This window comes from Felis catus, chromosome A1 (genome assembly GCF_018350175.1).
Source record: "Felis catus isolate Fca126 chromosome A1, F.catus_Fca126_mat1.0, whole genome shotgun sequence".
NCBI classification, from domain to species: Eukaryota; Metazoa; Chordata; class Mammalia; order Carnivora; family Felidae; genus Felis; species Felis catus.
The window spans coordinates 117,647,259-117,663,362 of record NC_058368.1 but is presented as its reverse complement, the minus strand read 5'-3'; the positions used below and the strand labels follow the sequence as shown (position 1 = coordinate 117,663,362).

General features: G+C 49.1%; 1 protein-coding gene across 1 annotated transcript; it reads left to right on the top strand.

Moving 5' to 3' along the window:
* The first annotated feature begins 288 nt into the window (after window positions 1-288).
* PCDH12 (protocadherin 12) lies at window positions 289-15,346 on the top strand. Its single transcript, XM_003980868.5, has 4 exons — window positions 289-3,533; window positions 6,566-6,663; window positions 8,518-8,669; window positions 13,120-15,346. Exons 1-4 carry the CDS (start codon window positions 654-656, stop codon window positions 13,605-13,607), a joined length of 3,618 nt encoding a protein of 1,205 aa, XP_003980917.3. The 5' UTR covers window positions 289-653; the 3' UTR covers window positions 13,608-15,346.
* Window positions 15,347-16,104: the final 758 nt, after the last annotated feature.

Sequence of the window (16,104 nt, the reverse complement as noted above, 5' to 3'; positions counted from 1 at the left end):
GAATCAAAGAGAGCTGAGGAAAGGAGAGACACAGGGTGCATGACACGGCCAGGAAGGGTATCAGGGGCAGGCGGAGGCTCAGGCTTTCTGCCCACTTGTTTGCACAGCAGCCTTTCCCTCGGCGGCCACCTTGAGTGGATAGCACCTTTCCATTGGCCTGTCCTGGGACTCCCATCCTGCTCAGCCACAGGCCACTCGACAGTGGGGGAAACACTCTTTCTCTAATTGGCATTGAAACTTACAGCCCTCCCTTTTCCTGTAGGTGGGGTTTCCATAGGAAAAAGCTGCTTCTCCGTTTCCCCAGCCCAGCAACTGTTTGGAAGTCAGATCCCCACATCCTGCTTTACTGGGTCAAGTCCCTCTTGGACCGGCTCTTTCTATCATTTACTGAAGGGGACCAATGGGTGCCCCTGTGTGGGGTCTCCTTTAGCAATTTCACTTCATCGGTGCCTGGACCTCTGAGATCTCTTCAGATGAACATGGCCTTGCCTGGGAATCCTGCTACTTCCATCATCATCTAATTATGGGACAAGGCTGTGACCACAGGTTTTGGCGAACGGGGCTAATCAAGCCCCCCAGGAAACACTGGAGGACTTGCCTACCCTTTGAAGAACTCTAGTGGTTTCTGAGTCTAGCCCACTCTGGCGGTAAGCATGATACGACTTCTGCCACTTCTGCTGGGGCTTTTGGGGCCAGGTGGCTACTTGTTCCTTCCAGGGGGTTGTCAGGAGGTGGCCACTCTCACTGTGAGATACCAAGTGTCAGAAGAAGTGCCGTCTGGGACAGTGATAGGCAAGCTGTCCCGGGAACTGGGTTGGGAGGAGAGGCATGGGCAAACGGGGACTGCCTTCCAGATCTTGCAGCTGCCTCAGGCGCTCCCCATCCGGGTGGATCCTGAGGACGGCCTGCTTAGCACAGGGAGGCGGCTGGACAGAGAGCAGCTTTGCCGGCAGCAGGATCCCTGCTTGGTTTCCTTTGACGTGCTTGCCACAGGGGATTTGGCTCTGATCCACGTAGAGATCCAGGTGCTGGACATCAATGACCATGAGCCACAGTTTCCGAAAGGCGAGCAGGAGCTGGAAATCTCTGAGAGTGCCTCTCTGCGCACCCGGATACCCTTGGACAGAGCTCTGGACCCAGACACTGGCCCCAACACCCTGCACTCCTACACGCTGTCCCCCAGCGAGCACTTTGCCCTGGATGTCATCGTGGGGCCTGATGAGACCAAACATGCGGAACTTGTGGTGGTGAAGGAGCTAGACAGGGAAATCCACTCATTTTTTGATCTGGTGCTAACTGCCTATGACAGTGGGACTCCCCCCAAGTCAGGCACCAGCTTGGTCAAGGTCAATGTCCTGGACTCCAATGACAACAGCCCTGTGTTTGCTGAGAGCTCACTAGCACTAGAAATTCAAGAAGATGCTGCCCCTGGTACTCTCCTCATAAACTTGACTGCCACGGACCCTGATCAAGGCCCCAATGGGGAGGTGGAGTTCTTCCTCAGTAAGCACGTGCCTCCAGAGGTGCTGGACACCTTCAGTATCGATGCAAAGACGGGCCAGGTGATTCTGCGTCAACCCCTAGACTACGAGAAGAATCCTGCATATGAGGTGGATGTCCAGGCAAGGGACTTGGGTCCCAATCCCATCCCAGCCCATTGCAAAGTACTCATCAAGGTTCTGGACGTCAATGACAATGCCCCAAGCATCCACATTACATGGGCCTCCCAGCCATCGCTGGTATCAGAGGCTCTTCCAAAGGATAGTTTCATTGCTCTCGTCATGGCAAATGACTTGGACTCAGGAAATAATGGTCTGGTCCACTGTTGGCTGAGCCAAGAACTGGGTCACTTTAGACTGAAAAGGACAAATGGCAATACATACATGCTACTAACCAACACCACACTGGACAGAGAGCAGTGGCCCAAATATACCCTCACTCTGTTGGCTCAAGACCAAGGACCCCAGCCCTTATCAGCCAGAAAAAAGCTCAGCATTCACATCAGTGATGCCAATGACAATGCACCTGTGTTTGAGAAGAGCAGGTATGAGGTCTCTACTCGGGAGAACAACCTACCTTCTCTTCACCTCATTACCATCAAGGCTCATGACGCAGACTTGGGCATTAATGGAAAAATCTCATACCGTATCCAGGAATCCCCAGTTTCTCACTTGGTAGCTATTGATTCAGAGACAGGAGAGGTCACTGCTCGGAGGTCACTGGACTATGAACACATGGCTGGTTTTGAGTTTCGCGTGATCGCAGAGGACTGGGGGCAGCCTCAACTTGCATCCAGCGTCTCTGTGTGGGTCAGCCTCTTGGATGTCAACGATAATGCCCCAGAGGTGATTCATCCTGTCCTCGTTGATGGAAAAGCCAGCCTCTCAGTGCTCGTAAATGCCTCCACAGGCCACCTTCTGGTACCCGTTGAAACTCCTAATGGCTTGGGTCCAGTAGGTGCTGATACAACGCCATTGACAACCCACAGTTCCCGGCTGTTCCTTTTGACAACAATTGTAGCAAGAGATGCAGACTCAGGTGCAAATGGAGAGCTCCTCTACAGTATTAGGAGTGGAAATGAAGCCCGTCTCTTTGTTCTCAACCCCCACCTGGGGCAGTTGTTCATCAACATCACCAATGCCAGCAGTCTCATTGGGAGTGAGTGGGAGCTGGAGGTAGTGGTAGAAGACCGTGGCAGCCCCTCCTTGCAGACCCGAGCCCTGTTGAGCGTCTTGTTTGTCACCAGTGTGGACCACTTGAGGGACAGGGCCCTTGAGCCTGGGACCCTGAGCACATCGGTGCTGACAGTGATTTGCCTGGTCGTACTTCTGGCCATCTTTGGGTTGGTCTTGGCTCTGATCATGTCCATCTGCCGGACAGAGAAGAAGGACAGTGGGGTGTACAACTGTCGGGAGGCTAAGTCTACCTATCGCCACCAGCCCAAGAGGCCCCAGAAACACATTCAGAAGGCAGACATCCACCTTGTGCCTGTGCTCAGGGGTCAGGTGGATGAGCCCAGCGAGCTTGGGCAGCCCCACCAGGAGGCAGGCAAGGAAGGGATGATGGAAGCAGGCTGGGACCCCTGCCTACAGGCCCCCTTTCACCTCACTCCAACCCTGTACAGGACCCTGCGTAACCAAGGCAACCAGGGAGCACTGGCTGAGAGCCAAGAGGTGCTGCAGGACACTGTCAACCTCCTTTTCCATCATCCTAGGCAGAGGAACGCCTCCAGGGAGAACCTGAACATTCCTGAGTCCCAGCCTGTGATGGGCCAGCCACGCTCAAGGCCCCCGAAGGCTATGGGCAGCCCCGCAGGGAGGCTGCCAGGAGACGCAGGCAGCGAGGAGGCTCCACTGAGTCCACCGGCCTCCTCTGCAACCCTGAGGCGGCAGCGGAATCTCAATGGCAAAGTGACCCCTGAGAAAGAGACAGGTCCCCGTCAGATCCTGCGGAGCCTGGTCCGGCTATCTGTGGCTGCCTTTGCAGAGCGGAACCCTGTGGAGGAACTCACGATGGATTCCCCTCCTGTTCAGGTACCTTGGGTGTGGGCAGCTCTCTCTGTGGTCACCCCTGGACCACCACATCAGACACCCCCATTACCCTCACCTTCATCACATGCATTCCTTGGGCTCACTAGGGACTTTACGGTATGTTGGATGCAGTGGGTCAGGGCACAGTTCTGAGGTCAACAGAATTTAGCTGTTGGGCACCTTACTTGCTATCTCTGAGTCTTTGTTTTCCTCTCTGTAAAGCAGAGATGATGGTAAGAGCATCTGTCTTGGAGAGCTGTCCTGAGGACTTAATTAGTTCTTATAAAAGCACTTACTTAGGGTCTGTCAAGTAGACACACAGCAACAGGCACGCCTAAGAATACATGCTTTGGGTTCAGACTGCCTGGGTTCAAATCCTGGCCCCACCTCTTCTTAGCTGAGAACCAAAGGAACATTACTCAGCTTCTCTGTTGTTGAAGACGTCTGCGTTAATTGTACCCATCTCCTAAATTTGCTTGAAGATGAAATGAGTGCACTTAAAGCCTAGAATAATGTCTGGCACATAGTGAGCACTCAGCAAATGGTTACGATTACTTCTGCAAAAGCTCTTCATCTCTTCTTATCTGGGCAGCCTCCCCATGAAGCAGGCCAGCATGGGCATCATTGCCCCTGGGCTCAAAGGCTGCATTTGACTTGCCTAAGACTAGACTTTGCTGGCGAGGCCTATAGAATGGGGCAGTGGAAACAATCTCAGAACTTGGGAGTCTGGCAGATCTGGGTTTAAATTTCAGCATAGCCACTTAGTAGCTGGGCAACCTTGGGCAAGTCTGTCAATATCAGAGCCCCCCTTTCCTCATCTATTAAATGGCAATTATGATGCCAAAATTACCCTGCGTCTACCTCCCAGGGGTTGAGGATCAAATGGGATAATGAAGGACAAAGTATCTAGCGACCAGGGATTTGCTAGACAAAAATGGGAAATCTTTTTCAGAGACTGTAACTTATCTCACACCCATATCTGTTCCTCTCCACTTCAGATAACTTTCCCTGTGCCAGGCTGCCCACTCAAGGCACACTTCTGTTTGGCCAGGCCATTGGCTCAGGTTTCCTGTGGAGCAAGGACACAGCTTCCTTCCCCTACACCCTCCTCAGGAAGCCACCTGGCGAGAGCCCGGCTCCTCTCTTACGAGTCTTGCCCTGGGACCTATGTAGCCCCAGAGGTTGCCCAGAGCCATTCATTCATTCGTTCATTCGTTCATTCGTCAAATGCTTACTGAGGGAGCTTTTTGAGCCAAACACTGTGCTAGCAGAGATAGCAGAGAACAGGGACTGTGGTTGAACCCACTAGGGTGATGGAAAGAAGGGTGCCCAGTTGGGATCAACTTGACAGAAAGAGGCAGCTTGCTTAATGCTCAGGTCTTTCCAGCAGCCACAGCAGAGCCGGATCTGGGATCAAATTGTAGCCCGGCTTCTAACTGCTATGTAGTCCCTGTGAGCCTCATGTTCCACACCTGCAAAATGGGTGTAATGGTGGTATCTCATCCCTAGGGTTATTGTAAAAATTAAATGAGATTATACACCACCCCTACAGTTTTTAAGTGATTATCATAAGATCTATTAATAAATGAATTATAGGGGTGCCTGGCTGGCTCAGTTGGTAGAGCATGTGACTCTTGATGTTAGGGTTGTGGGTTCGAGCCCCATGCTGAGTAGACAAATTACTTTAAAGAAAAGTAAATAAATGAATTATATATCTTCACTCATTTAATTCTTATAACTACAACCACCTGGGCCTCATTATTATTCCCTTTTGACCGCTGAGGAAACCGAGACTCAAAATGCTTAATTTCTCAAGGCCATCCAGTTGGAACTGGAGCAGGGGAAGATTTAGAATTTGAATCCAAGTCTGACTGATTCCAGAGTCTGTGCTCTAACATTGAAGTGACTCTGAATGACAGCACTATGTTCAGGGCGTGGCAGTCGGGGACTGTCCCTGAAACATCAGCTAACCCTTGGAAGAGTGGCAGGTGCCTTAGGAGGGCTTCTGGGCCCTGGCAGAGAGGTGGGATCTGCCCTGAAGCAGGCAACTGGACACTGACTCTCCCAAGTCACAGTGAGACCCCAGCCCTTACCACCTCCTCTTCCAACTGTCCTCTGTGGTTTTGACACTTTCTAGCTGGAGCTGCCCAGAGAGGCCGAGTGGGCCTTCTCAGGGAAAAGTGGGGGTAGGCCCAGGAGCCAGAGGCAGTGTTTCTAGGAGTAACAACCCTTACTCCTCACATTCTCTGAGCATTTAAAAATTTAAAACCATTGGATTAATCCTGACAATCCGGTGAAGAAGGCTGGATGGGTATTTCCAGCTCCAACTTAGAAATGAGGGAACTCAGGTCTGAGTATGTCTAAAAACCTGCCTAACGTTACACATACTAGAAATGACCTTGAACTAGAACTCAGCTTCCCAAGACTTGGTGTGTTGCCTTCTCTTTCAAAAGTCCCTGCATGGTCTGGTCCTGACATCTCATTCACCCCCTGCCCCACTGTCCAGCCTTTCTGAACCTCTACGGTCTCCTCTGGGCTTTCAGCTTGCAGTGCCTTCTGTTCTCATTCTTACCCTTGCTGAATGAATGAATGAATGAATGATACATTTTGCTTTCTCCACAGCAGAGTCTTGCGGTCTGAGTGTTTGAATACTGCCAAAGGCATGGAAATAACACCTTCAGACAACGCTTATCAAAGTAATAATGAATTTATGGTCAGGAAATGCCCTTTTCACCCCCATCCCACAGATTCCAGCGGGAGCAGGTCACTGAGAATGAGAATGAGGGGATGGGCCCAGGGGGTCCCCATTCTCTCCCTCAGACACCCATGTCCTGTGGTGACAGGACAAAACAAGGAACCTGCCTGCACAGGTCCCTGCCTCCGTCACTGGTCACCATCCCCCATCTGATCACACAAACATCTGAAGCTGGAGGAAAGACTATAAAAAGAAAGCGCCGGCATTGAGGGAAACATCCGGCAAGGAAGTGTGCTGGGTCTGAATTGTGTGGAGTCAACAGATTTTTCCTGTCTTGCAGCAAATCTCCCAGCTGCTGTCCTTGCTGCATCAGGGCCAATTCCAGCCCAAACCAAACCATCGGGGAAATAAGTACTTGGCCAAGCCCAGCGGCGGCAGGTAAGCAGCACATGTACCCACAGGCTTCTCGAGCCCCCCACCGGCTCGCGTGCACCCCTGCGGCCTCTGTGATCTGAGGAGGGGTGAGCACATCCCAGACAGCAGTCCCCTGGGAGAGCACCGGACTGCATCCATCCCCCCATTCCAAGCAGCGTGGTCCCGGAGCGACTGTATTTATAGTATTTATAGGACCCAGAGTCTCTAAGGAAATGACTTCATCCCTGAGGCTCTATCTATCCCGATTGCAGAGGTGCTGGGCTAGGGCTTTAAATGTGTAACTTTCAGCTTTCTTTCTCTTGACCCTTAAACATAATATAAGGACTCCCCGGCTAAGGATATGGGTGTGTGGATGTGTTCTTTTGGACACGCCTAGAATTAAAGAGACCTCAAGGGGACATCTAATATAATTCTTTTTTGTTACAGATGTAGAAACTGGAGCTCTAAGTAGTTTGATCCGACCTCGCTGTGTTAAACTTGAGCAAGCCAGATAAATCCTCAGGGCCTCAGTTTCTAACCTGTAAAATGGAGGTCATCACACTTCCTTGCAGTGATGGGGTAAAGATTTAATGATCAGATTTACTCGAGGCCCACAGCCCAGTGACTGGCAGTAGGTGCATAACCAATGCTCAATCCTTTCCTCCTAAAGTGACTTTGCTCAAGGTCACATAACCAGTGAGTGGCAAAGCTGGGACCAGCTCGGGGCATCTGACTCTAGGTTCAGTGCTCTTGCCTTGACAACTCATACCTTCTTCTCTGCAAAGATGGTGGGAGGTGGTGGAGAGCACCACTGATTGGTTTTCTCATTTGCAAAATGGGAATAATAACAAGAGAACCCCTTACAGATGTGACAAGTCTGAGAAGGTGCACATACCTTGCAAAACCTAAGGTGTGACTCAGAGTAATTGCTTAATAAACATTAGTTGTTGTCATCATTATTGCAAACTTGTCACCTCCCTGCTGATTGCTTCATGACAGCAGGAATGGTCACAGAAAAAAGGCAGAAAAGATGCCCAGACCTTAAAGCTCCTCAGGGAGCCTTCCCACCTGCTGGAATGTGGGGCCAGACCTGTCCTGCCATACTGAGGCAGTCCCGAGAACTAGCCTCCCCAAGTGGCAGGCAGGGTTTGCAGGAGGGAGAGGCCAGGATGGGGACAGCAGGAGTCAGGTAGAGTCCAAGTGGCTTTTGGATTTCTCACCTTAGCTACATCTTCTGCTGCCCTGCTCTTCTGGTCTGGGATTTGGCTTCAAATAGGGAATATGGAATATTCAGTCACTTTGTCCACAAAGTATTTATTAAGCACCTACTTTGTACTTAAGCCAACCCCTGCTTTGAGCACTGGTGAGCGGGGAATGAGGCGGACAAAAATCTTTGCCCTCACTGGAGCTCATACTCAGATGGACGGAGGTGGATGGATAGATGGATGGATGGGTGACTGCATTGTCTCAACCAAAGTTACTCTGCTCCTACTTTGGGCCAGGTATTGCGAAGGAGTGGGAGGGACAATGGTGAGTAATGATATCAACGCATTCATTGTTATTTCTATTTGCTGAGTGCTTGCAAGGTGCCAGGCACTGTACTGATTTCTTCACATACAATGTCTCATTTTACCCTCACATGCCCCTTGAGGTGGGGTTATTATCCCCATTTTAGAGATGAGGCAACAGACTCAGAGTAGTAGCACAAGGCCTGAGACCAAGTTATCCAGTTCGTCTGACTCTGAAGGCCGAGCTGTGTATCCAGTTCCTTATGTGAAGGAATGAATGCTGGCATGAATAGAAGAATGTTCATGAACAGGAATGAATGAATCTATGTGTGAATTTCCTCACTCATGGACTGGTTGGCTTCCTTTGTAGGAGCACAGTCCCAGACACAGATGGCCCAGGTGCCAGGGCTGGTAGCCAGGCAGAACCAGACCAGGAAGAAGGGCCCCTGGATTCTGAAGATGATCTCTCTGTGAAGCAGCTGCTAGAAGAAGAGCTGTCAAACCTGTTGGACCCCCACACAGGTAAGGAACTCCCCAGGATCACTCTGACCTTGCTTCTGCCTCCAAGGTCACCTTGCATGCCCTCCATGGGAGAACACAGACATTCTGTTTCTGGGCAGGAATATCAGCAGCATTTTACTTTCCCTAAAGCTTTAGGCAATCTTCATTTGTTTAAAGACAAGATGCTACTTTGATTATTCATTTTAAAAATCATAATAATAGCAAATGAGCTCTTGGTATGTGCCAGGTACTGGGGAGTGTCTCATATACATTATCACATTTAATCTTCCAGTCTTTGGAGGCAGATGTTATGAGCTCCTCAGCAAACTGAGGCTCAGAGAGGCACTGCAGCCTGCCTAGAGTCACTTAGCTCATCAATGACGGAAAAGGAACCAACCTGGGCCTGCATGCCATCAAGGAGACCTCCCCTTACTTCCTAAACCACTCATTTGTGTTTCTTTGGTGGGCTTAAATATCCTTTGACCCTGAGAACTGAGTCAAATCTTTAATGTGTTAATATTGCTAATTGAAACAAAAAAGCACATTTTCTAGAGAAACAATTAGTTTTGATATTAAGTACATAATCTGGTGCTAGCTGGACATTGGTTAGCCTCCTTTAGGTAACATAGCATACCTCTGTACATCCCTACACTGTGGTTTTCTGTTTCTGTGGTTAATAATGTTTCTCAGCTGGACATATCCTATGTGCTCCATTTGGCTGTAAACACATCGAAGGCATGGCAAGGACTATAGCTAACAGGCGCACCTGGGTGGGTCAGTTGGGTGAGCGTTGGACTTCAGCTCAGGTCATGACCTCATGGTTCATGGGTTTGAGCCCCATGTCAGGCTCTGTGCTGACAGCTCAGAGCCTGAAGCCTGGTACCAATTCTGTGTCTCCCTCTTTCTCTGCCCCTCCCCCACTCATGCTCTGTCTCTGTCTCAAAAATAAATAAAAGCATTTTAAAAAATCTTAAAAAATAAACATGGGGAAAAAAATCTTTACAAAAGTATAGCTAAAATTTATGGAGAGCTTTCTATGTACTAGTCCCTGTTCTGTGTTCCTCACGAGAAAATCTTGCAAGATAGAACATCTTAAGAGAAACTATTCGTTATCACCATTTCATAAAGGAAAAAACTGAGGGGCGAGGGTGTTTAATAATTTTCCCAAGGTTGTGCAGAAAATGGTTACTAACACTGGCAATGTGGCTCTAAATTAAAATTAAGGAAAGTTAAATCTAATTAAAATTAAGTTAAATGAAAAACTCAGTTCTTCAGTTATAGCAGCCACATTTCAAGTGCTCACTAGCCACTTGTGGTTAGTGCTTATTGCTTTGGGCAGCACACATACAGAAAGTTTTGTAGGACAGCATTGTCTAGAATCTACAACCATGAGGTCCAATATGGTAGCCACTAGCCACATTTGAAAAAGGCTAGTCGGAATCAATTTGGGATATATGGGGGCCTGTACCTGGCTCAGTGGGAAGAGCATGCAACTCCTGATCTCGGGGTTGTGAGTTTGAGCCCCATGTTGGGCACAGAGATTACTTTAAAGAAAAAAGAATCAGACATCTTTAAAAAAACAAAAACGAAAACAAAACCTGGAGCGCCTGAGCCGGCTCAGTCGGTAGAGCATCTGACTCTTGATCTCTGGTGGTAACTTCTAGTCCCATGTTGGGCATAGAGCTTACTTAAAATAAATAAAGAAATAAAATGTATTTTAAAAAGTGTAACTTATTATTTTTTTAAAAAGGATGTGATAGGGGCACCTGGGTGGCTCAGTCGGTTAAGCGTCCGACTTCAGCTCAGGTCACGATCTCGCGGTCCGTGAGTTCGAGCCCCGCGTCGGGCTCTGGGCTGACGGCTCAGAGCCTGGAGCCTGCTTCCGATTCTGTGTCTCCCTCTCTCTGTCCCTCTCTCCGCCCCTCCCCCATTCATGCTCTGTCTCTGTCTGTCTCAAAAAAAAAATAAATGTTAAAAAAAAATTTTTTTTAAATAAAAAGGATGTGATAAAAATATAAAACACACTTCAGATTTTGAAGACTTAGTATGAAAAAAATGTAAAATATCTCATTAATTAAAAAAATTACATGATAAAATGAAATTAATTACAAAAATGTTTTACAAATCAATTTCATCTTTCCTTTTGACTTTTTTAAGGAAGAAAATTTAGAATGACCTCTATGGGTCGCATTAATCTCTACTGGCCAGCTCTGGGCTGGAACCTGTGGGCTTTGCTGCCACACGGTCCTGCTTCTCCACAGCACAGAGGGCAAAGAGCACAGGAGCACTGTAAGAAGTAGGGGGGGGGGTGGTGACGAGGGCAGCAAGGATAGAAAAGCCTGCGCTGCTCACAGGGCAGGGCTGAGAAGGGGTGAGCTCGCTGACCCCGGAAGTCTGGGGAGCATCCATCTGATAATATGATAAGGACAATATTTAACTGGTCACACGAGCTCACTGAATGCTCCCAGCAACCTGACCAGATGAGTCCTACTATTTCACCACTTTATGAGAGAAAAAGGAGGCTCAGAGAGGTTAAGGGATTTTCCCAAGGTCACACTGCTCATAAATGGCAGAGGTGGGAAATCAAGCCCAGGCCAGCCCAGCGTCTACCTGCCTCGGGGTGGATTCACCATTGCTTTTCAGCCATTTTTATACACTCCAGTGATTTTCTCATTCCAAGCCTCATTCCTTCTGAAGCTCTCTGACCCTGGCGCAAAAGCCTGATTCTATAACACCAAAAAAGTTTCAACCTTATTACCAGAGTCTCAGGGAACTAAGGTTTACATTTCCCAAATGCCCAGGGTTAATATTTATGTTCACTGAGTCATTCAAGAGATGCTTACTAAGTCCCAGGCAGGGGCTGGACCAGTGGGGAAGAGGTTTGACCCTGACAAGGCAAGACTAAGACTCATTTATCAATATAAACAGTGATTAGCTGTATTTTGGAATAACTTTTCCAAATTACAAAAGTAATATTTGGTTAAGGTAGGAAAATGTGGGCAAACAAAAAGAGAATAAATCACTTCTGCCCAAGGGTAACTCCAGTTAACATTTTGACATATCTCCTTCCGGTCTTTTACTATATGCATAGATTCTAAAGCAGCTCACCTGAAGCAAACATTAAATACACACTAAAGTGGATGTTGTACCTTTTTTTTTTTATTAAACACAGTTGCTTAACCATAAGACTTATACTTTTTTTCCTTTGACTTGGCCTCTACCATTGGGCCCAGGGCTAGTTTTTTTTTTTTCCTTAAGTTTTTATTTATTTTTAAGAGAGACAGAGACAGTGTGAGCAGGGGAGGGGCAGAGAGAGAGGGAGAAAGAGTCCCAAGCAGGATCTGCGCTGCCAGCACTGAGCCCGATGCAGGGCTTGAACACACAAAACTGTAAGATCATGACCTGAGCCAAAACCAAGGGTCAGACACTTAACTGACTGAGCCACCCAGGTGCCCCCAGGGTTATTTTTTTGAGATAGTATTTTTGTTCAAGAGATGTGAAAAGGAAAACCGTGATGGTGGCATTAGGGATCTAGGGGACAGTTTTTCACTGTCCCATTCCTGGGACAGCCCTTAGGCAGACAGCCCTTTCCCAGCCTCGAGGCCAGGGTTTCCTGCAGCTTGAGAAGTAAAGTTTGAGGAGTTTAGGGCATGCTGACAGTACAGACCTTAGCAGGCCTGGGGATTCCAGAGGCCACAGGTGGCTACCCAGAGCACCCAGGGGGATAAGGGGCCGGCTCCTCAGAGAGTGGGTGGGTGGTACAGTCACATGAGGCTTTGAAGTCATCAGATTTGGTGTCAAACCTTGGTTTGGTTGCCTAGTAGATGTATGATTCAACTTCCTGGAACTTGAGTTTCCTCATCCATAAAATGGGATAGCACTCTTAACTTCAAAGGGATGTGCGGAGGTTAAATGAGAGAATTAGATAAATTGCTTGGCACGAAAGAACTTAAGAAGTGGTCACTATTATTATGAACACAGGCAGATGGCAGGACCAAGTCAGGAACTCCAGCCTTGGCTAAGAAGAGGGATGTCCCCTCCTGGCCCCCCCCACCCCCCCACTTTCCCACCCCACCCCCACCCCACCCCCTGGCAATGCCATCTTCACCTACTAGTGCCCTGAGGGAGTGAGGATCCCGACTACCCGAGTAGATGGAAGACACCCAGCCTGAAACACACCAGGCCCAGGAAATTCTTCAGGAAAGGGCCAATTTCTAATTCAAGGTCTTCTTCCTCCTCCTGCCTCCTCCCTACTCAGCTCGTGTGGGTACTTCAGTCAGCAGCCTTCCTGCCCAGCAAGCTTCCCTGTCAGGGCCTCTTCCTTCCCGTCCCCCTCTGGCCTCCCCGTCTGTCCCCCGCCATTTCCCTTCCCTCCTTTGTCCATTGCCCTTGCCCTGCCCACAGCCCCACCCTGGCCTGCCTGGCCCTTCCCAGGGCCCAGCCCTCACTGCGTCCCCTCCTTCCTATGCAGGCTTGGCCCTGGACCGGCTGAGCGTCCCTGACCCGGCCTGGATGGCGAGGCTCTCTTTGCCCCTCACCACGAACTACCGTGACAACGTGTTCTCACCAGACACTCCGGCCATGGAGGAGCCGAGGACCTTTCAGACGTTCGGCAAGGCGACGGGGCCTGAGCTGAGCCTGACAGGCACGCAGCTGGCCAGCACCTTTGTCTCGGAGATGAGCTCACTGTTGGAAATGCTGCTCGAACAACGCTCCAGCGTGCCTGTGGAGGCTGCCTCCGAGGTGCTGCGGAGGCTCTCTGTCTGCGGGAGGACCCTCAGTCTGGACCTGGCCACCAGTGGGGCCTCGGGCGCAGAAGGACAGGGGGGCCCAGGTGGAAAGAAGGGGGCCGAGGGCAGGACTGGCAGCAGCAGCAGCAGCAGGGGGCTGTGGATCCAAGAACCAGGGATGTTAGGGAGCCCAGGCGCTAAGGATCCTGGGACACGAGCTGCTTTCTAAAATCCTTGAATTCACTGGTGAGAGGTGGCCCAAGAACTTTAGGGTGACCTATGCTGCCCCACAGAGGAGGCAGGGGAGCCACGACTAATATCTGACTGACCAAAGCAGCCCCTTGTGAAGGGCTGGCTCTGCCTGTGAACTTTTTGGAGTGAATTTTTTGGCTGAAATGAGTGTTTGTTGGCAAAACACATGTACAGCACAGAGGGTCAGGCCTCCTGTGGAACAGATGCCAAGGAGTGTCATAAGCAGGAAAGGATGGCCTCATCGCATAGTTGGGGGTGGGGTGCTGGTCCTGGGGTGCCAGGCAAAGCTCTCTGACCTACTAATAAAGGAAAAGCACTGGCTCATTCTCCTGTTTGCACCTGTCAAGAGGGGGCAGGGAAGGGTAGCAGAGTGAGGTGTCCTTGTTGCCCATTTCCTGGCAAGATGGTATGCTGGACGTGGACAGGAATAGGGCACATTAGTACACAGTGCTAGGTACACAATGATGAACACGTGTGCTCTTGACCCTACTTCCCTATTGCTACCTTATCAAATAATCTGCTTCTCAGCTGGAAAATTAGGGCTAAGAAAAGCATGACTATTTATAGAGCATTTATGTGAGCCAGTAAAGCCCTGGGCTTTACGCTAGGATTTAGTTTAATTTCCCAACAACCTTGGGAGGGAGGTGTTATTATCCCCATTCCACAGGCAAGGACGTGAGGCTTGGAGAAGCAGAGTGTCTTGCCCAAGATCAAGAGTGGAGGCAGAAGCAAGCTTTGGAACTAGTCTTGAACACCAAAACCTCTGCCCTCCACTTTGACGCTACACTGCCAGCCAAGGAGAGGAAAGGAAAAGGCCCCGCAGCTGAGCTCCTGCCAGGTGTGGACTTACCTGAGCTCCCCTCATGAAACACTGTTGGAAAGAACGTTTCCAAAGCTGCTCGGGCCTCCACAGCTCTGCATTTCTGAGCACAGAACAAGAGGGACTTGGATCTAATCTGACATGGGCCTGAGCTTCTGCAGGCTCCTGTGCTTTCCCAGCGATTAGCCCTTCAGGTACAGACGTCATCCTTGCAGACGCACCGTTCATGGGTAAATCTTCCTCTGTCACAGCAGGTTTGGGCCTGTGAATTCAGGCCCTAGAGAACAGTGTATGAACTGGGTCTATGAAATCGATACTGACAGCAGCAAAACTTCCAGGGCAGGAGGGAGCAAAGAAATAGCAAATATTTTTCCAAGTCTCAGCCTTATAATTTTCCTGGAAATTTCCAAGCAGTCAGTCAGCTAGCCATTCAGCTTCTCGGTAGCATGGGGCCCTCCTGGACACTACAGGCAAAAATTCCTCTCTGTGCTCCTCCTTTCGTTCTCTGTTGGAGGCCAGTACTTATGTTCATTGTCCACAGTAACAGGCCAATCATACTCCCAGCCAGGGATAATGAAAATCATATATATTTGGAATCCAATGTGGCACCCTTATCCAGTTACTCCATTTTACAGATGAGGAAAATGAGGCCCCCAAAAGTTAAGTGCCCCAAGAGCAGGGTCTCTGGGTATGTGTCACCTCACTTTAGGCCCAAGTGATCTCCTTACAAGATCTGTGAATTTTAAGCTATTGGGTTCCCAAAGTAAATGAGAGAGGCCAGGGGAAACTAAGCAGACAGGGTCTCAAGCCTGACCAGCGAGGTGACTGGCACAAAGCAACAATGGATATATACTTAACTTGTTGAATGAATGAGTGAATAAATGGATAAATCAGTGCTTCAGAGTTTCCTTTTATCTGTATTGGAGCTGCAGGTAAGACGTCATTAGAAAGAAAGAAAGAAAACTTCCATTATGGGAAATCAAAGTCTGAAAACCACAGAACTAGAGTAAACTATGCTGACCGCCACTCTCCACCCACAATTACTAGTGGATTTTTGATGCAGAGCTCATGTTGGGAGGGTGGAGAAAAGAAGAGATGGGGGAAGAGCCAACCTAAGAAACCCGGAGCCAAATTAATTAATTAAAAAGAAAGCTGGAACTGTGGCTGTCAAGTGGATCACTGGATGCCCTTGATCACTGCTTCACTCTAGTTCAAAAATCCCTAATCTGTAGCTCTTGGATCTTGAGAATACTAGGCAAAGCCTTGTGTATAGGTGTTTTTCTAGGCAGAAGATGCAAAGTCCTCATCAGATTCCCAAAGGAACAAGTAACCTATGAAAGGTTATACTGCACCTTGTCTAAGTCCCTCCCTAAACCTCCACAAACACAAGCAATTGTACTCGTAAGGAGCCAGAACATTTTATAGCCAAGAAAAAAGCAAGACACTTCTGATCTGCACAAAGCTGCAAGGCGGGCTTGTGGCAGGGCTAGGATCTGGATCTGGAATTTGTGTGTTGTTCTTTCTAACAAATCAACGGTTCTTAACCTGGAGTCCATGGTTGGGCTTCAAGATCTATAAATCCACTAAAGTGCATGCAAAATTGAAGGGCTGCATACTTTTGTATGGGAAGGAGTCAGTGCTTTTGCCACATTTT